Source organism: Mus musculus, chromosome 12, assembly GCF_000001635.26.
Source record: "Mus musculus strain C57BL/6J chromosome 12, GRCm38.p6 C57BL/6J".
Lineage (NCBI taxonomy): Eukaryota > Metazoa > Chordata > Mammalia > Rodentia > Muridae > Mus > Mus musculus.
Genome location: NC_000078.6, coordinates 19386035 through 19413467, shown reverse-complemented (window position 1 = coordinate 19413467; position 27433 = coordinate 19386035). Strand labels below are relative to the sequence as shown.

The 27433-nt window shown below is 42.5% G+C and overlaps 1 protein-coding gene across 3 annotated transcripts in view; it reads right to left on the bottom strand.

The window, feature by feature from the left end:
• The window catches only part of Gm5784 (predicted gene 5784), a 47520-nt gene extending 21695 nt beyond the window's left edge, over nt 1-25825 (bottom strand). Inside the window, exons 1-4 of one of the 3 annotated variants that reach the window (NM_001384145.1) lie at nt 25255-25598; nt 9027-9153; nt 8764-8824; nt 5032-7320 (exon numbers count right to left, since the gene is read on the bottom strand). In NM_001384145.1, the coding sequence (NP_001371074.1) occupies nt 5775-7320; nt 8764-8824; nt 9027-9153; nt 25255-25380 (1860 nt within the window). In that variant the 5' untranslated portion in view covers nt 25381-25598 and the 3' untranslated portion in view covers nt 5032-5774. Of the gene's footprint in view, nt 1-5031; nt 7321-8763; nt 8825-9026; nt 9154-25254 lie in introns of those variants that run through there. The other 2 variants (XM_035096944.1, NM_001384146.1) reach the window with 2 other exon arrangements.
• Nucleotides 25826-27433: the final 1608 nt, after the last annotated feature.

The following is a 27433-nucleotide window of genomic DNA, read 5'->3' as shown; positions in this document are numbered from 1 at the left end:
TTCGAGACAGGGTTTCTCTGTATAGCCCTGGCTGTCCTGGAACTCACTTTGTAGACCAAGCTGGTTTAGAACTCAGAAATCTGCCTGCCTCTGCCTCCCAAGTGCTGGGATTAAAGGCGAGTGCCACCATGCCCGGCTCACTTGCCATATTCTGCCCAGGCTGCTCATACTCTCAGGCTCGCCCTCCTGGACATGCTCTCCCAATCCATCCACCCATGGGACCTTTTTCCTGCTTCTTCTTCCCTCTCCGTCATGGTCTCTTCCAAAGACACCGAGGCCGAGAACTGAAATGCCATCAACCTTTCTTCTTGCCAGCTGCTGGCATTAGATGTGTTTACTGATTGATCACAGGAGGTAGGAATGATGTAATCATAATCCCAAAATTATCATAAAATATGGGTCCAGAGTCGAGGATCTGGTATTAGATCAAATGTTACTCATACTGTTTCCTCTCAGCCTGAACGTCTGAAACCTAGAACATAACAGTCCTTTAAGACAAGGCTACATCAAGCTAAACATATAGATAGACAGATGGATAGAGATAGAATTTATAGATATATAGATTTTATATAGATTTATATAGATAGATAGATAGATAGATAGATAGATAGATAGATGATATCTATCTATCTAGATTTATTGATATATGGACAGATATATAGATGTATAGATATATAAATATATATGTATAGATATGTAGATATATAGATTTATAGGTGATATATATATGTATAGATTGAAGATATATAGATGATAAATAGATATATAGAAGAATAGATAGTAGATATAGAAATATGTAGGTCAATATACTGATATATTGTTGTAGGTTGAAATGTTATATAAGGACAGGTCAGTGTACTGACTTCAGGGGGTGAAGAGGATGGCAACCTGATAGGAAGAACAAAACCGTGAGCCAATCTGAACACTTCAGACCTCCCAGCCAAAAACCAAGGAGCATCCAGGGGCTGGCTCATTGCCCCAGGCACATGTGTAGCAGAGGACTGCCTTGTCTCTCTGTCCACAATGGGACAGGAACAGGATGTACTTAAATAAATAAAAAAATTAATTAAAAAAATAAAAATTGAAACATAATTGAATATATATGTATATGTTATCTGGCAGAAAAAGAAAAAAGCTACATCAAGCTAAACATATGGATAGACTTATAGATACATAGATGGATGGATAGATAGATAGATTTAAAAATATACATATATGTGTATATATATATTTTAGATATATAGATTTTATATATAGATTTATAGATATGTAGATTTATAGATAATATATAGAGATTATATATATTTATTGATATATGGATAGATATATAGATGTATAGGTGTATAGATATATACATATAGATATGTAGATATATAGATTAATAGGTGATATATAGATATATAGATGTATAGATTAAAGCTATATAGATATATAGATGAATAGATAGATAGATATAGAAATATGTAGATCGATATATCGATATATTGTTGTAGGTTGAAATGTTACATAAGGGCAGGTCACTGTACTGACTTAAGGGGGTGAAGAAGATGGCAACCCGATAAGAACAAAACTTTGAGCTGACCTGGACACTTCAGACCTCCAAGCAAAAACCAAGGAGCATCCAGGGATTGGCTCAATGCCTCAGGCACATATGTACCAGAGGACTGCCTTGTCTCTCTATCCACAGTGGAACAGGAACAGGATGTACATAAATTAATTAATTAATTAAAAAAGGAAAAATGAAACATAATTATATATATATATACATATATATGCATATATATATATATATATATATATATATATATATATATATATATATATATATATATATACAGAGAGAGAGAGAGAGAAGTTATCTGGCAGAAAACAATGGCATTAATACAATACTCTTTGACCTGGCTCCTGTGTGCAATATCAGTTGCTGTGATCTGTAACATGACACATAACTACAGCCAATGGCCTGTGTCACAATCATCTGAGCTGAATAAAGCCTGAAAGTGCATTGGACATATTTCCAAAGTCAGAAATTCAATATTGCTTGAATCAAGCTAAAGTCCCCAATTTACATATCTATCAATCTGGTCTGTCTTCATTCACAAGACATGAATAAATACATTTTGGAAAATTACAAAGTCACTCACCCTGTAAACATCAGGTCTTTTTTTTTTTTTTAAATGGTTAACCCAAGGTTAGTGATTAAAAACAGGTGTCTCACAAAAAGTAACTGTTTCAAAAAGTGCCTCACTTGGCTACCTGTCCAGTGTAAAGGGAAAGGACAGCCTTGGGATTAATCAAACATTGGGTTAAATCTAAGCTGAATACTTAGGTTAGATAGCGCCATTCCATTCCATGACGTTGGTACTCGATAATGTAATAAGGACCAGCATTTATCACTCTCTGGCTAATGACTCTGATCTCATTTATATTGTCAAAGAAGGTCTTAAATATTCCAACAAAGCTAAATTACAAGAAAAACACTCTAACCCCAAATGTATGGAGATGACAGAGTTCCTTAAAGAGGAAATGATCAAATCACTTAGAGAAATCCAGGAAAACAGAACAAAATTAGAGGAAATCAATAAATTCCATAAAGAAGGCCAGGAACACACAAACCAAAAAGTAGAGGAAGCCAAAATTCCTATAAACAAAGCGTAGAAAGAACACACCAATGGGTGAAGTAAACAAAACTATTCAATACATAAAAGTGGAAATAGAAGCAAAAAAAGAAAACTAAATCTTAGGAAATAGTGGAAATAAAAATTTAGGACTGCAAAAAGGAACTACAGAGGCAAAGTTCACCCAGAGAACAGAGATACGGAGAAAAATCTCAATCATTGAATAAGCAATAGAAGGAATGGGTAAATCAGACAAAAAAAAAAAAAAAAAAAAAAAAAAAACGGTAAGTCTAAATCTTCCTGATATAAAATATCACGGAAATCCAGGACACTGTAAAAGGACTAAACATAAGAATACTTAGGAAGAGAGGAAGGAGAATCCTCCCTCAAAATCTCAGAAAGTATTGACAACCAAATCCTAGAAGAAAAACTTCCTAACATAAAGAAAACACAAGAATCATCAAAACACCAAACAGAAGGGACTATAAAATAAAGTCTCTTTCCTGTGTAATAATCAAAACATACAGTTCAAGGAAAGAATACTAAAAGCTGCAAAGGTAAAAAGCCAGGAAAAACATAAAGGAAGATCTATTAAGATCACAGATGTCTTCAGGCCGGGCGTGGTGGCGCACACCTTTAATCCCAGCACTCAGGAGGCAGAGGCAGGCGGATTTCTGAGTTCGAGGCCAGCCTGGTCTATAAAGTGAATTCCAGGATAGCCAGAGCTATACAGAGAAACCCTGTCTCAAAAACAAACAAACAAACAAACAAACAAACAAACAACCAAAAAAAAAACCAAACCAAACAAAAAAAAAAAGATCACAGATGTCTTCTTGGAGTCTGTAGACGCCAGAAGGGTTTGCACACATGTGCTGCAAAAACAACAGATGCCTGGATTTTAATATGTAAAAAAAGGACTACACCGTTAATGGAAAAAATTAAGATAGTCCACGATAAACTCAAATTTAAACAACCTCTCTCTAAACATACTGACCAACACAAAGAGATAGAGGTAGAATCTAACCGAGGAAGTTAAGGATACACATGAAAACACAGGTAGTAAATAATCTCTTACTGTCTACAAAAGAAGGGAAGGCACACACACAGCCCAACACCAACACCACCCGCAGCTGCAACAACAACAAAATACAAGGAGTTAGCAATCACCATTTATTGACTCATTCAATAAAAATAAGTTTTGATTTGGGAGAAAATGTAGCTGTAAGTTGGCCCAGGACTTTGAGGTTTTTGTGTTTGAAAACTATACAACTTTCTGTCTCAGGTTGGGTGTGGGCGGTGGGGTTTTGAAGATAAACTTCTGAGTATGCTTTTGTGTCTCTCACTGATAAGTAGTGACTTAATTCTAATAAGTTCTTTCCCCCCCTCCGCCCCCCCCAGACAGGGTTTCTCTGTGTAGCCCTGGCTGTCCTGGAACACACTCTAGACTTGTTGGGCCTCTAACTCAGAAATCTGCCTGCATCTGCCTCCCGAGTGCTAGGATTAAAGGAGTGCACCACCACCACCCAGCCCAATAAATTCTTATCATTTGCATTGTCCTGGTGTGTGAGTTGTGTTGAACCTCAGTGGACCCAACAACTTAAAAGCTTTACCACACTGCTGACATTCATAGCATCTGTCTCCAGTATGAATAGTCTCATAAAAAGAAGAATATACATAAAAAGACGTTCAGTGAAAAAGCTTCACCATACTAAATAGATTCACAATGTTTCTACCCAGTTCAAATTCTTCCATGATGAAGATGACTACAAAATTGTGCAAAGGCTTTGCCATATTAAATATACTCAGAGGGTTTCTCCCTCAGCCTTTCAATGGCTAGGAACAGATCTCATGACCAAACCAACTCTCAGAAAAGCAAACATTTAAATTGGGGTTTCTCTGCAGTGTGGTTTGTCTTGTGTATGCCTAAAGAACTCTGACATGCAAAGGTTCTACTACATTCATAACATTGACATGGGTTCTCACTTGTATGTGATCTTTTATGTCATCGTAGATGACCGTGACATCAAAATGCTTTACAACACCGATTACCTTCCAAAGGTTTCTGTCTTCTATGTGTTCTTTAAAAATAATGGAGACTATAGAGTTGTAAAAAGTCTTTACCACATTGATTGCTTTTATGAGGTTTCTTTCCAGTGTGGAATCTTTTACGTTTTGAAGACAAGTGGGATATGCACAGGTTTTAGCACACTGACGACATTCATGAGTTTCTATCTAATATGGGTACTTTTATGATTATAGAGACAATAAATTTGTGAAAAGGCTTTATCACATTGATTATATTTCTAAGGTTTCTTTCCATTATGCATTCTTTTATGATATTGGAGACAACTGTGACCTGCAAAGTCTTTCCCACATTGATTACATTCATAGGGTTTCTCTCCAGTGTGTGTGTGTTTTTTTTTACATTTCAATTTTTTATTAGATATTTTCTTCGTTTACATTTAAAAAGCTATCCTGAAAGTCCCCCTATACACTCCCCCCACATTGCTCCCCTACCCACCCACTCCCACTTCTGGGCCCTGGCGTTCCCCTGTACTGGGGCTTATAAAGTTTGCAAGACCAAGGGGCCTCTCTTCCCAATGATGGCAGACTAGGCCATCCTCTGCTACATATGCAGCTAGAGACATGAGCTCTGGGGGTACTGGTTAGTTTATATTGTTGTTCTGCCTACAGGGATGTAGACCCCTTCAGCTCCTTGGGTACTTTCTCAGGCTCCTCCATTGAGGGCCCTGTGTTCTATCCAATAGATGTCTGTGGGCATCCACTTATGTATTTGCCAGGCACTGGAACAGCCTCACAAGAGACAGCTATATCAGGAAAGTTTGTGTTCTTTTATGACACTGGAGATGACTGTGACGTGCAAAGGCTTTCCCACATTGATTACATTCATCGGGTTTCTCTCCAGTATGTTCAGTTTTATGACGATGGAGATGACTGTGACATGCAAAGTCTTTACCAATTACATTCATAGGGTCTCTCTCCAGTATGTGTTCTCTTATGACATTGGAGACGACTGGGTCTTGCAAAGGCTTTACCACATTGATCACATTCATAGGGTTTCTCTCCAGTATGTGTTCTTTTATGATATTGGAGATGAGTGTGATGTGCAAATGCTTTCCCACAATGATTACATTCTTAGGGTTTCTCTCCAGTATGTGTTCTTTTATGACATTGGAGATGACTGTGTTGTGCAAAGGCTTTACCACATTGATTACATTCATAGGGTTTCTCTCCAGAATGTGTTCTTTTATGATATTGGAGACTACTGAGTTGTGCAAAGGCTTTAACACATTGATTACATTCATAGGGTCTCTCTCCAGTATGTGTTCTTTTATGACATTGGAGACTACTGAATTGTGCAAAGGCTTTACCACATTGATCACATTCATAGGGTTTCTCTCCAGTATGTATTCTTTTATGACGTTGGAAACTACTGTGTATAGAAAAGGCTTTACCACATTGATTACATTCATAGGGTTTCTCTCCAGTATGTGTTCTTTTATGACATTGGAGATGACTGAGTTCTGCAAAGGCTTTACCACATTGATCACATTCATAGGGTTTCTCTCCAGTATGTGTTCTTTTATGACATTGGAGATGACTGTGTTGTGCAAAGGCTTTACCACATTGATTACATTCATAGGGTTTCTCTCCAGTATGTGTTCTTTTATGAAATTGGAGATCACTGTGACATGCAAAGGCTTTACCACATTGATTACATTCATAGGGTTTCTCTCCAGTATGTGTTCTTTTATGACGTTGGAGAATACTGAGTTGTGCAAAGGCTTTACCACATTGATTACATTCATAGGGTTTCTCTCCAGTATGTATTCTTTTATGACGCTGGAGATGACTGAGTTGTGCAAAGGCTTTACCACATTGATCACATTCATAGGGTTTCTCTCCAGTATGTATTCTTTTATGACGTTGGAAACTACTGTGTATAGAAAAGGCTTTACCACATTGATTACATTCATAGGGTTTCTCTCCAGTATGTGTTCTTTTATGACATTGGAGATGACTGAGTTCTGCAAAGGCTTTACCACATTGATCACATTCATAGGGTTTCTCTCCAGTATGTGTTCTTTTATGACGTTGGAGAATACTGAGTTGTGCAAAGGCTTTACCACATTGATTACATTCATAGGGTTTCTCTCCAGTATGTGTTCTTTTATGACATTGGAGTTGACCGTGACGTGCAAAGGCTTTACCACATTGATTACATTCATAGGGTTTCTCTCCAGTATGTGTTCTTTTATGAAATTGGAGATCACTGTGACGTGCAAAGGCTTTACCACATTGATTACATTCATAGGGTTTCTCTCCAGTATGTGTTCTTTTATGACGTTGGAGAATACTGAGTTGTGCAAAGGCTTTACCACATTGATTACATTCATAGGGTTTCTCTCCAGTATGTGTTCTTTTATGATATTGGAGACCACTGTGACTTCTAAAAGCTTTACCACATTGATGACATTCATAGGGTTTCTCTCCAGTATGGGTTCTTTTATGATATTGAAGATTACTGAGTGTTGGAAAGGCTTTACCACATTGGTTATGTTCATGTATTTTCTCTCTAATTTGTCTTCTTTTATGACATTGGCGATGACTGGGACATGAAAGGGCTTTAGAACGTTCATTACATTCATAGAGTTTCTCTCCACTATGATTACTTACATACCTGCAATGAAAATTGGCACACGTGATATGTTTACTACATTAATTTCCCTGTTCAGTCATTTCATCAAGATGAATAAAGTTTACAAATTGGTCTACTGATAAAGGTGGACCAGATCATCTGGTTTTATCACTCATATGTTCATGGTGTTCTTCCTCATTATGGGTTGTTTTGCATCTTTCGAGATATCTGTGATGGTTATTACATGGCTGATATTTATAACATCCTTTTTATATGGGATATTTATATGATGTATTTCATCTATATGAGGAAAATGGAACACCTCAGAGCTTTATACAACTAATTGCTTTCATAATTTTTCCTATACCATGAATTATACCACATTTGACTGTGAACCAGGAGAAACAAAAGAATTTCCAAATTTCTAGTACCCATAAAGATTTTCTTCAGTGTGAGCTTGGGGAAGTTCCCAGTAAAATTAGAAAACCAATTCACTGCAAACTTTTATCATATTCAGATTGTCTACCAAAGACAGAATCTGACATATTTTCTCATTATTCTGGGATAGAAAGCAGAACATTGTTCCTTTCAATATACCTATGTTCACATGGCTTTTATCCATTGTGACACATGACATACATATAAAAAGAAGAATAACAGATGAAAGGTTTCCACATTGCATTCACACTGTTTGACCTTTTGTTCCTCATAGACGTGTAATACATGAATTAAGGTTTCTCCTATGACAACACTCTTGACTCTCATAAACTGTACGCTAAACAAATGATCAATTTCAGTATAAGAATATGAGTATCACCAACTTTCCAATGGATTATTTGCTTATTGGAAGGTTCTGGATATATATTTATCACTATTATATTTATACTATATTTATATTATATTATATTTATATTATATTATATAATATTTATATTATATTATATAATATTTATATTATATTATATACTATATATATTTATCACTATTCGATGTGCAATATCTTGTAAGTCTATACACATTGTCAGATCAGTATAGGTCTAATAGAGGTACAAATTGAATAAAGGCATCTCTTAAGGCAATGTTTCCTTGTTTTTTTTTTTTTTTAAAGGAGGAATTCTTTGACAGATAAATCAGATAACTACATTGAGGCAGAACTTTTTAAAAGAATATTATAATTAGGGCTGGCGAGATGGCTCAGTGGTTAAGAGAGCAGACTGCTCTTCCGAATGTCCTGAGTTCAAATCCCAACAACCACATAGTGGCTCACAACCATCCGTAACGAAATCTGATGCCCTCTTCTGGAGTATCTGAGGACAGCTACAGTGTACTTACATATAATAAATAAATAAATCTTTAAAAAAATATTGTAATTATAGTTACACTTGAAGTATTGACATTTTACACTTCTGCTTTTCTTTAGAGCTTACATAAAATAGTAATATTTCCTCAGAGGCATAATTGCATCAGCTTGCACATGAAAATTACCTTTCATTTCTTCTCGAACTTTGACAATGTCCTTCAATATGATGGGTTTCCCAAGTGTAGCCTAAAAGACAGTACCAGAAAAATGAATGATATAGTATTGGAAATAAGGCAAAATTCAAGGTACTGTAAATTTTCACATCACTGGACACTATTTATTCAGCTCAGTCTTCCTTGTTCTCAATTGTAATAACAGACCACCATCACTAACCAAGAGACATGTCTTCCCATTATTTTGAAAAGCAAAAGAAAATTCACAGTCATACCTATAACAGTGAGGTTCCAGTAGGTCTCCAGCATCACATCTTTGTAGAGACTCTTCTGGGAAGGATCCAGCAACTTCCACTCTTCCCCAGTGAAGTTCACATGTACATCATCATAAGTCACTGCATCCTAAAATGTCCCATACATGTGTACATCACAAGACATGGTACTGACATCACTGTAAAGTAAACGTACGCTTCCTTGACCATATATTCATGTAATTCTGGTGCTTCCTCCACTGACTTCTGGACATAGACGTCATAATGTAAGTACCATAACATTTTAAAAGAAATTGAGTTGAAGGTTCACCTGTGTTGCTTAAGAAAATTTTAAATAAATAGGGTAAAGTCTTTCGAGAGGAATTCCAATTGAGAGTGAGATGTAGGGCGAAACAGATCAACAGTACTGAGGACACATCCTAGAAATTGTAAGAAGAATCACTAACGAGAAAAATCATCGACAAGCAGGGTGTATTTGTTCAAGTCTTCAATCCCAGAGTCACGGGTAGGTATACGTCATTGAGCTGGATCCCTGTCTGTTCTATGTAACACATTCCAGGACAGCAAAAGTTACATATTAAGACCCTTACTCCACTGCAAAAATCAACCAGGGAGACAAAAATGATAGAAAGAACTCAGTTGTGTACTACAGTTCCTACAAAGAAGTATACATTCCCTGCATTTCTGTACTCATCTAGCAGAAACAGGAAGTGTACCAATTTAAACTGCACCATTAGTAAAACTTTACTGGCAATCAAGGCACATTTAGTGGACCAATGGACAGATGAAAATACTAATAATATAAGTGTTGAACACAAAAAGCAACATAAAGCAGGAGAGGGCAATAACTCAGCCGTGGAAAGCTCTTGCTGGTCTTCCAGATAACAGTGGTCAATTACTAGCATTTACATGACCCATGGTTTTATGAACAGGAGTTCTGAGTCCACCTTCCAACAACACTAACGATGAGGGACACATGATATTCATTTTAAAGGCACACAGCCAAAACACTCCTATTTATTTAAAAATTTCAAAACAAACACAAGAGTTTGGGGAAACATCAACACCCAGAATCCAATGACTCTGAAGCCTCAGGCAGTATTGATGTCATGAGCATATGCCATGCTAAAATAATAGAATATAACCTATGTGCCCAGCAGTTAGACAGGGGGCCCCAATTCCGCTCAAAGGAGAAACAGAGGAGATTGGGAGGAGGGAGTCTGTGAGGGCATGGACCTAGAGTAGGGACAGTGATCAGGGTGATAATGAATATCTAAATTATAGGATAAACAAAAAAAAAAACGAAAGAAAGAAAAAGGAAATTTTTTGAGTGTATATACACTTTCATCTTCCCCAAGATGAATCTAGAAAGGCTCCTGCACTGTTCAAATGTCTAAAGTCTCTGCTGACACTCAAGATAATATCTTGACAGCCACATCAGAAAGCAAAGTTGCAAAAATCAAACAGCAAGTTATATCTTTCCAACATAAACTGGCACTGAATACCCCTTCCCATTCCAATCAATAGGAATGTGCACGTAGGGAGAGAAGATTGGACAAAGGCAAGAAAAACAGCAGGGCAAACAACAAATCCTATAGCTTTGTCTCAAACACATTGGACTTCAATTCCTAAAGGCATAGATGGTGCTCTTCCTGTAACTTCAAATACATCTCTCAGTTTGGGTACTTCATCTCCCTGTAAGCATCTCTCCATGGCAGATTTCTCAATGCGTTAGTTTTCTCCACAACCTGTGGTCACAAAATGCAACTCAAGCATCAACCTCACCACTTAAATGCAAGGAACTCTCACAGAGTCTTCCCTGGGATCCTGACTCTGTCAAAAGATGGCTGGAGTGCTGCTAAACTGAAACCATAGAGAAAGAATCTATGACCATGCTATTTTCATCTTTCAGTTTCTAGAAGCAGCACGATATGGATGATCCTGTGAAGTTTGGCTTCTAAATTAATGGACCCTGCCTCCCTTGGACCACATTTGCAGTAGGTTTTGTTTAAGGTTCCATTCTGGGATGAGGAAACACTTTGAATACTCCTTCCATTAATTTAAAACATGGCAAGCAGGAGGAAGTACTACACTCAGGGTACCTTCATAGGTATATACCCACAAGGGCATTTGCTCCACTAAGTTCATAGCCACTTTATTTATAACAGTTAGAAACAGGAAAGAATGCAGATGTTCCTCAACTGAAATGCGGACACAAAAACCATGTTTCATTTACAAAATGGGATGCAATTCAGGTATAAAAAACAAGGACGTCATGAATTTTGCAGAGAAATGGGTACAATTAGAAACTAATATCTGGAATGAGGTAACTCAGGCCCAAAAGGTCATGCATGTACATACTCACTTACAAGTGAATAATAACCATAAGTACAGGATACCCACACTGCACTTCATAGACCTAAAGACAGTAAACAAGACAAGGCACAAATGAGCATGGTTGAACCTCACTCAGAACGGGGTCTGAAAGAGACAGAAGAGGCAGATGGAGGGAGAAACTGGATGGGACAGTATTTAAGAAATAAGAAGGGGAGTGTTAGGAACAATTGTGGTAAGAGACAAGAGAAGGCCAGAGAGCCAGGAAAATGAAATGAAATCAGCACATGCTGTGAGGGAGTGGGGTTAGGGTGGGGGCACCTGTAGAATGTGCCTGAGAATATGAATGGGAGGGCACAAATGCAGCTAGGGAGGTGATCTTAGCTGAGATAGATAGCATTGAGTTATGGACCATGAAGAGGTGACTTCTTGCAGTCAGGCAGAACTACCAGTGAAGTGTTCAGTACACCAAAAAAAACAAAAAACTTTTCTCCCAAAATTTCTTCTGTCTGCAAGTAAGGCAGGCACAAAGTTGAAATAGAGATTCAGGGAATGGCCAAACTATACCCTGCCCAACTGATAACACATCCCATGGGCAAGCACCAAGGCTGGCATTACTGAGGATAATTTGTTATACTTGCAGATAGTAGCTTAGCATCATTGTCCTCTGAGCGTCTCCATTCAGCATCTGACTGAAACATATGCAGAGACCCACAGCCTAACATTGGACAGGGCTCAGGGATTATTTTAAAAGAGTTGGGGAAAGAATTGACAGCCTCTGAAGGAATAGGAAGTCCATGAAGAGAACCTCAGACTCAACTAACCCGGAACCTAGGAGACTCTCAGAGATGGAGCCACCAACCAACGAGCACACACAGGCTGGGATGGAGGCCCCCACCATATATGTAGTGGATATGATGCTCAGTCGTCATGGGGTCCCCAACATCCAGAGCAGGGCATGTCCCTTAAGCTGTTCCTGTCTGTGCAAACTGTTTCCCTAACTGACCTTGTCTGACCTCAGTGGGAAAGGATGTGTCTAACCCTGCAGAGACTTGACATGCCATAGTTGGGGGATACTCAAGTGGTTCCCACCCTCCCTGGGGAGATAAAAGGGATTCAGTGATGAGGGACTGAGGAAGGTGGAATGGGATGGGTGTAACAATTAGAATGTAAATTGAATAAAGAAATAGGGGAAGTCAGGTCCTGGTGAAGCACGACTTTAATCCCAGCACTCTGGAGGCAGAGGCAGGGGGATTTCTGAGTTCGAGGACAGCCTGGTCTACAAAGTAAGTTCCTGGACAGCCAGGGAGACACAGAGAAACTCTGTCTCAGAGGGAAAAAAAAAAAGAAATAGGAAGATTGAACAAATACTTATCAATCACATAAAAATATACAAATCAGGCAATATTTTTGTTTGTTTGTTTGACCTACTCAATATCTCAGAGCATAAGCCAAGTACAAAAGTTTTCTGTTTTTTTTTTTGTTTGTTTGTTTGTTTGTTTGTTTGTTTGTTTTTTTGGCCAAAATATCACGGAAATGACCTCTTCCTAAAGTTTTTCAGTCTATTCTCCACTGAAATAGTATGACCTCAACTTCGTGTGGCTGCATTACTATCAACACTCCAATCTTCCAGACCCTATGGGAACAACTGATTAAGCTCCATGTACACGGACACATTTCTGACAGACAGGTCACTGACACAAAGAACAGCAATGACACATCCTAACAGCAGTCTTTCAACCCTTCCAATGGGAGTCCTGAGGGTCTTGGGGTTCCAGTCAAAGCATCAAGGTTTTATGCCTAAATCACAGAAACTGCAATGACCAGCACAGAGCCGATTGCAATGCAAACACACAGAGGTCTTTTTTATGAGCTCAGTAACAAGGACTCTCAGCAGTCAAACTCCCATTAGGTACAAACTGAGAGATCAAGTCTAGAGGTTTTGAGTATTTATTGTAGTTACAACAAGAGTGGGGAGTTTGCATACAAATCAGCATTGTAATATTTTAAAAATTGTATGTCTGGCATAATGTGCAGGAACCAAGCAAGGGAGTACAAAAAAAAAATCTAACAACCATGATGGGTAAGCTGTTTTTGTTTTTGTTTTCTATAGGAGGTCTTAGTTATCTCTATGTAGCTTGACCCTGCTGATGTACCTTAACTGGCTGTTGATAAGGGGATTTTGTCATGGGATTTTTGCTGGAATGTACAAATGTACATTCTCAAAAAGCAAACTGTTTGGGATTTACAAACTCATCTCTGTTCCTAACCCCCTGATTATAGACAGAAACTCCTGGTTAACCACAACCATGCCTGTCTGTAGACTAGACTTTGTCCAAAGACCTACCTCACTATCTGTTACTGCAGACCCTAATATCAGCTGCCCTTAACACTGGAAAAGAGTAGCAGTGGAAATTTCCTCTCCTCCTGTGCAAGCCTCCTATAGATACCATAGACAATGCCCACTTGCCTGTCCATTCCTGCCTCATCCCTGTGTCTCAGCCCCGACTTGGGCAGATACTCCCTGTTCAACCACATTCCATGCCTGAAAGGACACAAGGTAAGCTTCCATAGATCAACTTCATGATTGATTGATTTACCCCAGATTCAATTTTCCCAGTTGTTCCAACATTGTATTAAACACCATGGGTTGCTTGACCTCTCTCCTATGTCTCCTTGTGGATTACTAAGATCTTCTGTTCCTGCCTGTTGCTTCTCCCAGATTTTAATATCACAAAGCATCCCCTGTTGACCATACCCACAAAATAGGTCAGTAAAATAGGAAACTGTCAGTGAACACTCTCTTTAAATCCATGCATCAAACAGTAACCCAGGAACAAAACTCCCACCCAAAAAGATAAACCCAGAGGCCAGTACCTAGGTCAATAATCACCCAAACAGAGATGGCTACACACCAGCATAGCAACATAGAGAGTAACAGCCAGTAACAATTGCAACCAAGAAATCAAAGCTATGCCATCACAGCAGGTCTGAGAAATTAAAGCATGCAACAGATAAAGTGCAAAAGAGGTTGTTTGGGGGAAGGGAGAGGAGTGAGAACCTGGGGAAGGGATAGAAGTACACAAGACGACCTGCAGACAGGCACACAGACGGAGGAGAAAGAGAGCCATGAGGAGAGAGATGACAGAGAGTGTGCATGTGCAGAGAACAGAGACAGGGAACAAAAATAGAGAGCTGCTATAGCTGGTGGTCCATGTATATAAAGAACGCCTGACAACAGACACAGGGGATGGAGGCAGGAAATGACATAAGCAGTTGCTAAGTCCCTAAGAGAAGGACATGAGATTACCTGTACACTGACAACTACAGAGGCAAGGTTCACCCACAGAACAGGAAAGGAAGACAGAATCTCAGGGATTCAAGATGAAGAGAAAAAATTAATATCTCATTTAAAAAATGTGGATTCTAAAAGTTTCATGGCAATAAACAACTGTGACTTCTGCAAAATATGTGAAGGCAAAAATTACAAACGATTGGAATAGAAGAATATCAGCTCAGAGGTCTATCATTTTTCAATAAAACCACAAAAAAAATCTGAAATTATTAAAGTCCCTTTCCCAAATAATAATCAACTCATTTAGCATGTGATGCAAAAAAATATGAAAAAACTGCAACAGAAAAAAAAATTAAGAAAACAAAAACAAGTATAATGTATGAAATCAGACCTATTAGATTTTTACTTGTTTTGGTAATGTATACTAAAAGACAAAGGGGTTTGGACACCTGTGCTACAGACTCAAAGAAACCACCCTTGTTTTCACAAGCCAGCTTAACTAAGGTCCAAACGATTTGGGCAATGATAGGCAAGTTATTAGAGGTCACCCCTGATGGAGCAAGTGAGGAGCAACACGAGAGACCTCACAGGTGCTCACATATGGCTTATACTTCCCATCAAGCCCCAGAGAGGACTCACCACCCCAGCTTCCACTGCTCAGCACCCTGCTCCTACCCTCTGTGGGCAGTAACCCTGTGCTCACCATGCCTCGAATTCAGAGCTTCCCTGAGGTCCTCTCACAGCACCCAACAGTAGAGCTCAGAGCAGGACACAGAACCATTCAAGCCTGCACAGCCAAAGTGAACTTGGGGAAAGGCACCTGGAAGATCCCGCCTCCTTGTCTGACTGGCAGGTCTGCCTGTGGAGACCTTGATTGGCCAGTGGGTCTCACCCTTCCTCAAGGTTAAAGTGTGCTTCACGTCCAGGGCCACACCTTTTCCATATCTCAGGTGTGGTTTGCACTACATTAGCATTTGAGCCAGTCCCCCAAGAGGACTCTCACCCCTCCCAGCTCTGGGGGAGAACTCAACATTCATGAGGGGCATTGGGCTATGCACAGACAGGTTGGTCTTCAGTTGAGCTGAGGTCTAAACCCTGGGAGGGTGATAATTCACTTGACAAGGAATGCATCAATTCCCTCATGCTTCTGGAACTCAGGCTCCTGCCTAAGTTACCATCCCCCAGCCCCACCCCAGCCACCACAAGTGAAGCACGGCTAAAAGTCAGGTAGGCAATATCCCAAGCTTCTGACCTTCAGGCTAAACTCCTCCACAGTTACCTAGCAACAGTAAAGACCATAAAAAGGGCTGTTCAGCCCCGCCTATCTCTCTTGCTCTCACTCCTTCTATCTCTTACCTCTCACTTTTTGCACTCCTCTCTCCTCTTTCCTTTGTCTTTATCCTCTCCCCTCCCCTCCCCTCCTCTCCTCTCCTCTCCTCTCCTCTCCTCTCCTCTCCTCTCCTCTCCTCTCCTCTCCTCTCCTCTCTCCCTCTTACTCTCTTTCTATCTAGCCTTCCCTCTTCTAGCCTTCTAGGGGGGCCTCTCTCTCTTTTACCTTCTCTCTTTCTCCCTGCCTTTCTATAATAAAGCTCTAAAACCATAGAATGTCTCTGCTCATCAAGGCCCACTGCGCTTGGAGGATGGGATAGGCTTTCTCATAATGAGCCATTTCTACTCTCCAGATGGAAGGCCTTCATGTGCTCCAGTCCAGATCCACTGTGCTCACTCTCACCAGTGTGGGAACCTCTCATCCCTCATCCCTCTCTCCCATAACTCCAGGGCTTTAGGAAAGTAGCCCCGGAGCTCCCAGGTTGGGCTGCCCCTTGTTCAGACCCAAAGAGTGGGTCAAAGGCTTAGATGCCCACCCGGGGCTGAGCAGAGAGTGTATGGCAGCTCTCCCACATCTCTGTCCAGAGCATAGGTGGAACTCTGGCAGGGCGTGAGCCTTCCCCCCTTTCCTTTCTTGCCCAGGGCCCCCTTTTAGTGTCCAACACATTCCAGCTCAGGCTAGTCAGCTGCCTGCCCCTGTTCTCTGTGAGCAATGATCCTGCATTACCAGGACCTGACTTCAGACCTTGGCTGAGCTTGCCTCACATCACTTGCCTTCTTCCTGAAATCCAGGGGAAGAGCATGCATAGCCCATTACCCAAGGTGCAGTAGGGTTATCAATCTGAGTGGGAGGGTGCCCAGGCAATGAACATTAAAGAGGAATTTTAGGAAACAAGAGTTCTGTTTGTGGCTCAGTGCTGGGCTCAGGGAGACTGCAGCTCCCTTTCCCAGATGATAGGTACCAACCAACCCTGGGAGGAAAGCCAGAAATGTAAGGGAAACACTGTTGAGCCATCTTGTTAGCCAGCACATCGCCATCACTGGCAAAGTAGAGAAAAGCCACAGTTGTATTAGGACAGGTTCTCTAGATAAACATATCTCAAATCAGAATGAATTTCTCTGTGCATATTGAAAGGAAATTTAATAGAATGTCTCTCTAATGTCTAATATAGAAAGGTTCTTGGCCAAGGGAACTTAGAAAAATCAAGGATGGGTTATCTCATGTTGCAGGTTATTACAGCTGATATTCACTATGTACCAGAATTCTGAAGAAATAAGTACTTTCCAATACCAATTTTAAAAATCAAACTAGCAAATCACACTTGCACCTTCATGTCTCCATTGTGTCTTCTTTTTCCTCCTAGTTCCCCCATTTCTCCTCCCTCTCCATCCCTTCCTCCTCCTCTTCCTCTTCTCTTCTTCCTCCTCTTCCTCCTTCTTCTCCTTCTTCATCACAATCACCATCATTACTAAGGTCACTTAGTGCTTCCTGATGGAATATTACTCAATATCTGTTAGGCTGGATCTTGTGCATATAAATGGAATGGCACTGCCCAGGGTGCAATGGTCGCATTATATCCAGAAAACCAGTGTTTTACCAAATGTGTCCTCTGATGTTCTTTTTAGCCACTCTTCTGCCATGTTCCTGTGGGTATTAGTTTTGGAGACTTTTTCTTTGATCTGAGAAGAATGGATCCTGATGCTTAGGACAGCCCTAGGTGGAAGGTCTGTCCCTAACAGTTACCTTAATTGGCAAGGTTTATCTTGTGCCCCTCTAAGAAGCAGCAGCCACCACACTCAGATCTCCTGGCCTAGAAGACCCAGCCTGAGTCCATTCACTATGAGGCCTTTATGTACACAACCCAGATGGTTTTCTGGAACCCACAGCCCTAAGGGACCAGGTATATTATTAGACAACTCACTCTGTGGTAGTGAAGGCCTCTCAGTAAATGCCTCTAGAGGCTACAGAGGCAGCTCAGTTGGTACAATGTTTGCCTGGCATTCAAGAGGCCCAGCGTTTGATCCCTGGCACCACATAAAACAAACATGATAACACATGCTGTAATTGCAGCCTTCCAAGGTGGAGGCAGAGGCAGGAGGGTCTGAAATCCAAAGTTATATTTGGTACATAGAGTTCAAGGCAACCCTGAAGCCCTGACTAAAAAGTAAAACAAGAAAAGAAAAGCCTCTAAAAAAGGGTCTCTGATGCCTCCCCAGGGGTTAGCACTTGATATCTCTGGAGTTGTCAGTCTTGGCGCTCTAAGTTGACAACAATGGAAGCTGGCCTGCAGAGACTCAATGGACACCAGCTTGCACTAAGTAAACCCACCCACCTCTGTACAGTGAAAGGACATTGAAGAACCAACCAGAGTGGTCAGAATTCCTGTTTTGTAAACTGCTGAAACCCAGAGTCACATGACTCCATGGTGCCAATATGAACTCTCTCATAAAGAAATAATCTTAAATGAGCCCATTTAATGCTTTCTTACTTTACAATTACTTTTCTTTATTTTTTGAAATTGTAATATAATCTCATTATTTCTATTCTCCAAACCAACCCACATATCCCTGCTTCCGCTCTTTCAAATTCATAACCTCTCTTTTCCTTTGTTATTTTATACATATATGTATATTCCCTAAACATATAAACACAGCCTGCACAATCTGTATAATATTATTTATATGCCTGGCTTCGGTGCTGACCATTTGGTATTAGGCAACCAACTGACAAAAGCACATTTATTTAACATAGAATTAAAGCCTCATAAAAATGCTAGTTATAGCCAGGTGTGGTGGTGCACGTCTTTAATACCAGCACTCAGGAGGCAGAGGCAGGTGGATTCCTGGGTTCGAGGCCAGACTGGTCTACTAAGTGAGTTCCAGGACACCAAGGGCTATACAGAGAAAACCTGTCTCAACCCCCCCCCCCAAAAAAGCTCCAAAACCAAAAACAAACAAACAAACAAAAAACAAAAACAACAACAACAAAAAAGACTGCTTTCAATACAAGTCCTCCAGCCAGCCAATCTTCACAGTAGACCTGGTCTCTACCACTAAGGCATGCTGGACAGTGCCACTTTTACCTTGGGGATGATAGGAGACCCATGCTTCAAGTACCAGGGAATGACACCCAGTTCAAAGGAATCTTCTGCACTGACACCACCGCAGCATCCAAATGAACCCCTACTCCTTTGCTGGACTCCCCACTTTTCTCCTAGGCCTAGGAAAAGCACTGAAATGTCTTTAAACTGTGAAGCAGTGACTGGAGAAATGGTTTATTGTAAGAGAACTTCCTGCTCTTCTGGAGGTACCAAGTTTCATGCCCAGCACCCACAACCAAGCAATTCACAGCTGCCTACAACTCCAGCTGCATAAGCTCTAAGGACATCTGCATTCTGAGTGTCACACACAGATACAAATCAATAAAAAGTAAATTCTAAAGAGGAAATCAGACCATGGGAGTCTGAGCCCCAAACCCTCTAAACAGCTTCGCACCACTCCACGGCCAAAGTGCAAATTCTCTCCTCAAGGTAAAGCCCAGTGCTATCTGGACCTAAGCCACCCCTCCACACAGGCCCCTCTGTTCTCCCTCACCTCTGACCACAGACCTTCTCTCTGCCCTGATACTCACATCTCAACCCTTTTCCAGGACTCCTCTATGCCCAGGTCTTTGCAAGCAGGCAGCCTCTACATTCCAGACTGCTCAAAGGTCACCTCTGCAGAGATGCCTGTCTTGACTTCAGTTTCCTCCCCTCCAAAACCACATCCTATCCCCAAGTTATGCATAACCTTGATTCATCACTACCTAGTACACAACATGGCATAATCACCTGTCTATCAGTGATGATCAACTAGGGAGGAGCCTTTTACAAATATAAAAGCTCCAGGCCTCACCCAAATTCTATGAAATCAGAATTCAGGAGAGCAGAACCAGGTTCTTCCAGTCCACAGACACCCCCTCCCCAGCCAGGCAACTCTGAACACAGCCAGGACTCAGGGCAGCCTACAACAGTACTTTCAAACCCTGGTGCACACACTGCTCCTGAGAGTGCTGTTAAAATGCACACTCTATTTCCACAGCTCTGCCATGGAATCTGAGGCTCTGCAAGTTCCACACCACACTGACTGGTGCTGTCAGGTGAAGCATTTTGCAGTTGCAAGGGCCTAAAACTGTGCTCATCAACAAGACTTCCTACAAGTATGGAGAACAAAGTCCTGAATCTACATCACACAACAGAGTGGCCACCAACCCATGTGGCCACCAAGTATCTGAGACCAAGTAATGTAAACAAAGAGCTGACTTCATTCTTGGTCTAAAATGCTGACCAAAAGCCAGAAGTGCAGTTCCCCACCATGAAAGGACTCTGTAATTTCTTGGCCTAAGGAGCCTTCTACAGCCTGGATGGATAGGAAAATTCCACCAAGGGCCTAGTTGATCATCAACCCAAGAGTGGATAAATATTTCTCTAAGGTAGGGACACAGATATGGAAGACTGGATTAAACCACCTTGGAGCCTCTTACACCAGGCTTCCATTCAAGGCCCTTTCATCCACATCCCGGATCACATGTAAGCAGTCCAGTCTTCCTGTTCTCTACATCATCACCACAGATGCTCTGATCACATGTAAGTGGTCCCAGTCTTCCTGTTCTCTATATCATCACCATAGATGCTCTGATCACATGTAAGCAGTCCCAGTCTTCCTGTTCTCTATATCATCACCATAGATGCTCTGATCACATGTAAGCAGTCCCAGTCTTCCTGTTCTCTACATCATCACCATAGATGCTCTGATCACATGTAAGCAGTCCCAGTCTTCCTGTTCTCTATATCATCACCATAGATGCTCTGATCACATGTAAGTGGTCCCAGTCTTCCTGTTCTCTACATCATCACCATAGATGCTCTCGCAGACATGACCTCACATCACTGATCTGCCTGGAGAATCGGTTTCTCCCCACGGAACCACAGATTCTTTCAAAGAGAAGAGATGTCTAATCCCTTCACCTAACACACAGCAGCAGGTCCCAAATGAACCACAGCAAGAGCTGGGATGCACAAGGAGTGGTATCATAGTAACTGCACTACTAATCATAAAAGAGAAATTGAATTCAGCTGGAGGGAAACCAATTCCACCCTAACTGATTCAAGACGTTCCAGAGACACCAATTCAGATTTCAGAGCAGCATAAAATGATCACCTGTTAACCTACTCCCTTCCAAGGATACACTGAGAAAAAGGGGGCATCCTTCTGACCATAGATTCAAAATCTGTTAGCCTGGGATTCTGAAGGAGCTGGTTTACAAACAAGATGTCACAAAGGACTACAACTCAGAATCAAATGCAAGGCCAGTTCCCACTGGAACTGCTGGGCAGAGCCTGGGCCAATGAACAGCACCCCCTGGGAGTCTGTACAGTCTAGATGTTCATTCTCCTTTGGCAGTTAGAACAGCAAAGCGATTTCCAAGATAACCAAGGACAACAGAATAAGAGACTCATGGCCATGGAAGGAAAAAGTTAAATTTTAATACTTAAGAGTCAATATCAAATTTATTTTTAAAACTACATCAATGCCAAATAAGCAGGGTAGGAATGAATGGAGCTATGAAGAAGCCCTAAGAAACAAAAGGACTGTCCCAAGAATGCACACAATGTTTCTCTATTTCCAGAGTATTTTGAAGTAACCAGAGGCTTAAAAAAACTAAGATACAAAAATCAAAGCTGGGAAGAGGGTGGGGGGTGGCGCAGCTCGGTTTTCAGATTTATGCCACAACTACTAATTTCCTCCCTTATTTCCAAAGCACAAAGCTGACACCAGTTGCACTCTGCACTTTGCAAACTGTGCAAAGTAAGTCACCCAGAGAAAGTCATCAGGAAGTGAAAAGTTTCAAACCAGCTACACTCTCACCTGTTACCAAGACAATAAGCTCCTTAGAGAGAATGCATGGGGGCTGGGAAGACAGCTTAGGGGGTCAGGTGCTTGCTGCACAAGCTTGTGAACCTGCTGGGGATCCCCAGGATTCAGGGGAAGCAGAGACAGGCTGTGGGGAACTGACTCAGCAAAGCATTGCAAGTTCAGCCTCTGGCCTCAGTCAGCATAGGAGCCATCACACACACACACACACACACACACACACACACACACACACACACACACACAGGCACACCTAGGGGGAGGGACAACAATTTCCATTTATATGCACACCTTCATCCATTCATCCATTTTTTTCTCCCCTGCTCCATTCTCATTCCAGGGTCTATACAGTAACTACAGTGAAATCTGGTAAAGCAGCTACCATTTACTAAGTCTACTGGGTACTGTACCAGAATCTTCAGAAGTAGACATGATTATCTAGACTGTGAACTGGACTGAAAACGGTAAAAGTATCTATGGGCTGTTACGGTCTCATCCCAATTCATACAACTGGAAAGTGATGGAGCCTGACTTGGAGGTGGCTGATCTAGCTATGGGCAGTTTTGAGAAAGCACCATAACTAAGCATTAGATAACGCCATGCAGTTTGAGAAAGCAGCATCCAGCCAAGTTTAAACTCCACTTGCTGTGTCTATAACCTGAACTAATCTCCTAGCCTCAAATTCCTTATCTGCACAGCAGGGATAGAGATTAAACACAACAGTCTGATACCTGTAATACAAGTCAGGCACTGGCTAACTACTGACATTCTAGCTACAGGTGTGCAAGTCAAGAAAGCCTATTTCAGGGGCTGGTGAGATGGCTCAGTGGGTAAGAGCACCCAACTGCTCTTGTGAAGGTCTGAAGTTCAATCCCAGCAACCACATGGTGGCCCACAACCATCCTTAATGAGATCTGACTCCCTCTTCTGGAGTGTCTGAAGACAACTACAGTGTACTTACATATAATAAAAATAAATAAATCTTAAAAAAAAAAAAAGAAAGAAAGCCTATTTCAATCAGAAAATGACAACAGCTAGACATATTCTCCATTGGGAGCAATCAGGTTTGCCAAAGTTAATCAGATAAGTTTACTAATTCCATAACTCATTTAAGTAGAAGGCCAGGGACTTATTTTTTTAGTTGTATTTCTATGAAATGCGTAACTTTTTGTATGTCACAAAACCTACCCTAATGTCTCATCTGACCATAAAAAGACATTTGCTTAAAGTCTAAGTATTGTAAACATGGTGTGTTATTACACTAGACAAAGAACAACTTTTTGTTTTGGAAGTAAATATTAAATAATGTAGGAGGAGAAAGAAAGCATTATTTTAAGTAATCCACACTGAGTCCTTTCACCCTTCAAATCAGTTCATACACACTATTAGCTTAGAGTGGATGCTGGCCTCACTTAAAATGAGATAAGCCTGCAAAGAGTTCAGGTTTTCCCTGTTTCCAACTCAAATCCATTTTCTGCTTTGGAGGCTGAGTGAAGCCAGCCTGCAATTTGACAGAATGACCAAATCGAGTCTCTCTTTAATCTACTCAGTAACTGAGCTCTTGGGTAATCTCCTGCACTGCATGCAAAAGCAGCTTTGGGTTCATCCAAAATAAACTAAAATTAATCAGAGAGAGGCCATGCCAACTTTAATTGCAACTCCTATTTGCCAGGCTTTCCAACATCTGCCAGTATTACTGATACCTAACTGATTCAATACAATGAAAGAAGCGTCCTAACTTTATAAACATGGGCTGTCTTTTAAGGACATCACACACAAGTGTCCTTTCCACAGAGGGAATCCTACCTTTTTGGATGTAATCATTTTCATAAGCATTAATGATGTATTTTCAAAACACTGTGACTATCTTCCTAGTGCTTTTCAAGGGCCCTCATGGGGGAGGGGCTCTCATCCCCCTCATCCCCCACCTGCCTCATTAAAGGCATCAGTGGCACCTAAAGGCCAGGCTGAGAAAAGTGGACTAAAGCAATCTGCTCTCACTGAACTCACTACAAAAGATTTACAAGCAGATCTTTGGGAAGAGGGGTGAGAGGAAAGAAAGGAGACGAGGATGAAGGAGAAGAACGGATACCCTAGCTCACTTCCAAGAGCAGGATGCTGAACCTAGTATTTTTCATTGAGTCTAGTCCTGACTGTGTAGGTCTACAAAGACAAATATTTTACACGAAAGAACAATAGTCTAGTCCCCCACCCCACCCCACCCCCTGCCCAGGCAAAGCCTAATAGCAAATGCTTTGTTCAAGCAAGGGGAAAGGATGTAATGACATAGCTTAATTTAAAAGCTCTCTGAACACCAGCCTCTGACACAAGTATTTTAAAATATGTACCTTGATGTTAAAATTCTGAGCAAAGGAAATGTAGTCATCGGTTCACTACTACTACACATGTGTGTCTCGTTCTCCAGCTACCTTTTGTGAGTCCAGCTGGACGCACAATGCCTACAGAGCCGAAAACACAAAACTCTAAATTCTGTTGGGGAGGTAAAGAAAATGATGTAAGTGAGGCTTTCCCAAGCTGTGGACAGCCGTGGTCCCTGGACTCACACAGCCTCTTCCAAGCCTGCTTCAATTTTCAACCCAAACTGCTTCCTTCTCGCAGTCCCTCTTCCCCAGGATCTGGAGAGCTTTCTGCTTAGCCACTCAATACAATGACTATGCAGGCCCTTTCCAGGTTAAGGGCACAGGAGCTGATCACACTGTCAACAGGCACCACACAGGTAGCCCAGAAGCGGCCACCAAAGACCTTTTGGACCTCAAAGAGACCATTCTCCACATCCCTCTACAGCTCTGCTCTGTTGCAAGTAGTGGGAACTGCCAGGCCTCCCAAGATGGGATGGGCACCCGTGCCTAAGCAGCTTGGGGTCCCTGGATCTGCTCTACATGGTGGCTCAGAAGCCACAGCTGCCCCCGCCGGGCTACGTCCGGAACAAGTTGGAGAGGTCCACGCAGGGAGAGCCATCACTCCGGGAAGCAGAGCTCGCAGGGGTCCCCGGCTCGAAGCCACCACAGACTCTACAGCCGAAGTTGACCTCTCTGAGGATGGGAGCAAAGAACCTGAAACCCTGCGAGGGAAATGGGAACAGACAGGAGCGTTCCCAAAAAAGGCCCAAGGTGGCCAAGCAGCCTCTCCCTAGAGCAGGGAACAAAGGGTTTCTGTGTCGGGCACTGCTGGTCGGGCTGCGTCCGGCTTTGGGGTACCAGAAACTTTTCCCGGGTGTGGGCGCAGCTGGAGAGCACTGGGTATCGGCCACCAGGCGCGGAAGCCTAGCGGGTGCCCAGGGCGCAGCGCGATCCCCGCGACCCTAGCCTCCCGCCCGGCGCCGGCTAAGCTACCGCTCACCTCCTCGATGGCCGCCGCGGTGTTCCGGCACTGGGCCGTGCCGGTGGTGAAGCTAGAGGCAGTGGGTGCCTTGTAGTCCTCAAGGGTCTCGGCCACGAATTCCGACACGGAGATCTGGTCCGGCATCGCCAGGGCGCCGGGGCGCGGACTGCGGCCGCCTCAGTCGCCCAAGGCGCGGGCTCCGACCCGGCCGCCGCTCGGGGACTTGAACAAAGAGAAGCACGGGAGCGGAAGTCGCCGCGGGGCGCGGGAGCCACCGCGGCAGGCCCGGTGGCAGCAGGGGCGCACGCAGCCCGCAGCTCTGTCCGCTGTGCTCCGGGAGCTGCAGCTACCGATTCCTCTGCAAAGGAGCCCAGACGGGGGCGCGCACAGTCAAGGGGAACTGCGCGCCACCAAGCCACTGTCCCGGACGCCTCCCGCGGAAAGGGGAGGGCCCGGCTGGGGAGGGCGCGGAGTCCCGCCCGGCGGGGCGGGGCGCAGACCTGACCACCAATCGGGTCGCCCGCCGCTACCGCGCCGCCAGGAAGCGGAGGCCTCAGCAAGGAGGGCTATGTGCGATCAGGGCCTGTCAGTGGCTGTGGGCTGCTGCATTACCTCTGCCTTCCGGACGTGCTTGGGTTCGAGGGCGCGCCCTGTTCTGGACTGCGGTGCCCGGCTCCCACCCCGCACCCGCCATGACCTCTAGCAACATTTCCCAGAAGGCGTGGAGTGGATCCGGGGATACTGGCTTCCCGGCTGGAAGGGAGCCCACCCTTTTGCTCCCCAATCCCACCGTTAGCCTCAGAACCCCCTGAATTCCCCACCAGAACCTCAGGAAAGGGCCAGTGAGACAGTGTGGGTAGCTCGCCCCCTACAGGACAGTGAAATCCTCCAGGGCACTTTAGCGGGACAAGATGTAGGGACAGTTAGTTGGGGATGCAATGATAGGGACCATGTTCTGTCTGTGCTCCTTCTCACAGCCTTAAGAAGCCAGGGATAAAGGGTAAAGGTACGTGTTTTGCATAGGGAGTTGACCATGTTACAAGCCGAATGGGAATTCAAACCCATGACCTTCGACTTGGAAGAATACTCCAACCACTATTAAGCATCCTGTTCCCTAAGCTTGTACAATTAGGGACACTCCCAGTTACCTGAAGATAGTTTTAGGGTGCTAGGCCAGGCTTCACCCTGAGAAAATCATAGAATGCACTGATGTGCTGTGGGAAGTGGGGGATACCCAAGAGAACCAGAGGTAGAGATGGTTCTCAGAGAGTACTCCAACCCACAGCTGACTGATCACAGACACAATTGGGCCAATAAATCATCTGAATTAGGACATTTTCATCTATATCTCATTCAGAAATTCTCAGCTGTATTTTAAAAACCCAGAGTTTCTGAAGACACTAGTCAAAAATCACACCCTCTAACTCCCCGAGGCAAGAGGCATGGTTACTGCTGCTGCCAACAATACAGCCTAGAGAAACCTTACAAAAACCTTTTGTGGGTCTGAAAAGAAGGGAATGTGAGGGCATTATAAGCCCAACATGGGAAATAAAAGTGGTCTCCTGCTGCCATAGGACAGTAGAGCAGTTCATCTTCTTAAGGCTCCCATGTACAAATATACTGTATGAGGTAGCAGCTGAGGTCAGACATTATGTATGGCTTCTGGTATTTTACCAGCACTGCCTGTGAATAAGTTCAGACTTCAAAAATAGCTGTCGGGCTGGCGAGATGGCTTAGTGGTTAAGAGCACCCGACTGCTCTTCTGAAGGTCCAGAGTTCAAATCCCAGCAACCACATGGTGGCTCACAACCATCCGTAATGAGATCTGACTCCCTCTTCTGGAGTGTCTGAAGATAGCTACAGTGTACTTACATATAATAAATAAATAAATCTTTAAAAAAAAATAGCTATATAGCTGTGCCAGTGGGTAGCTTTTATTCCGGCGCAAGGCAATAAACTGCAATCCCAAACCTCTGCAACTCTCTGCCACTTTCCACCATTGTGAACATCCTTCCATTGAGTGTCTCAGGGACACTCCCATCTCAGCATGTATAACTCCAGGGTATTGTGTTATAGTACAGGCTCCCCTTCACAAGGCAATTTTCTGATCCCTCTGCCTCTCTTCCCACCTATAAGTCCTTTTGTTCTTCTCTGAAATTGAAGAATATTCCCTGTGACTTTTCAAGGTTTTATTTTT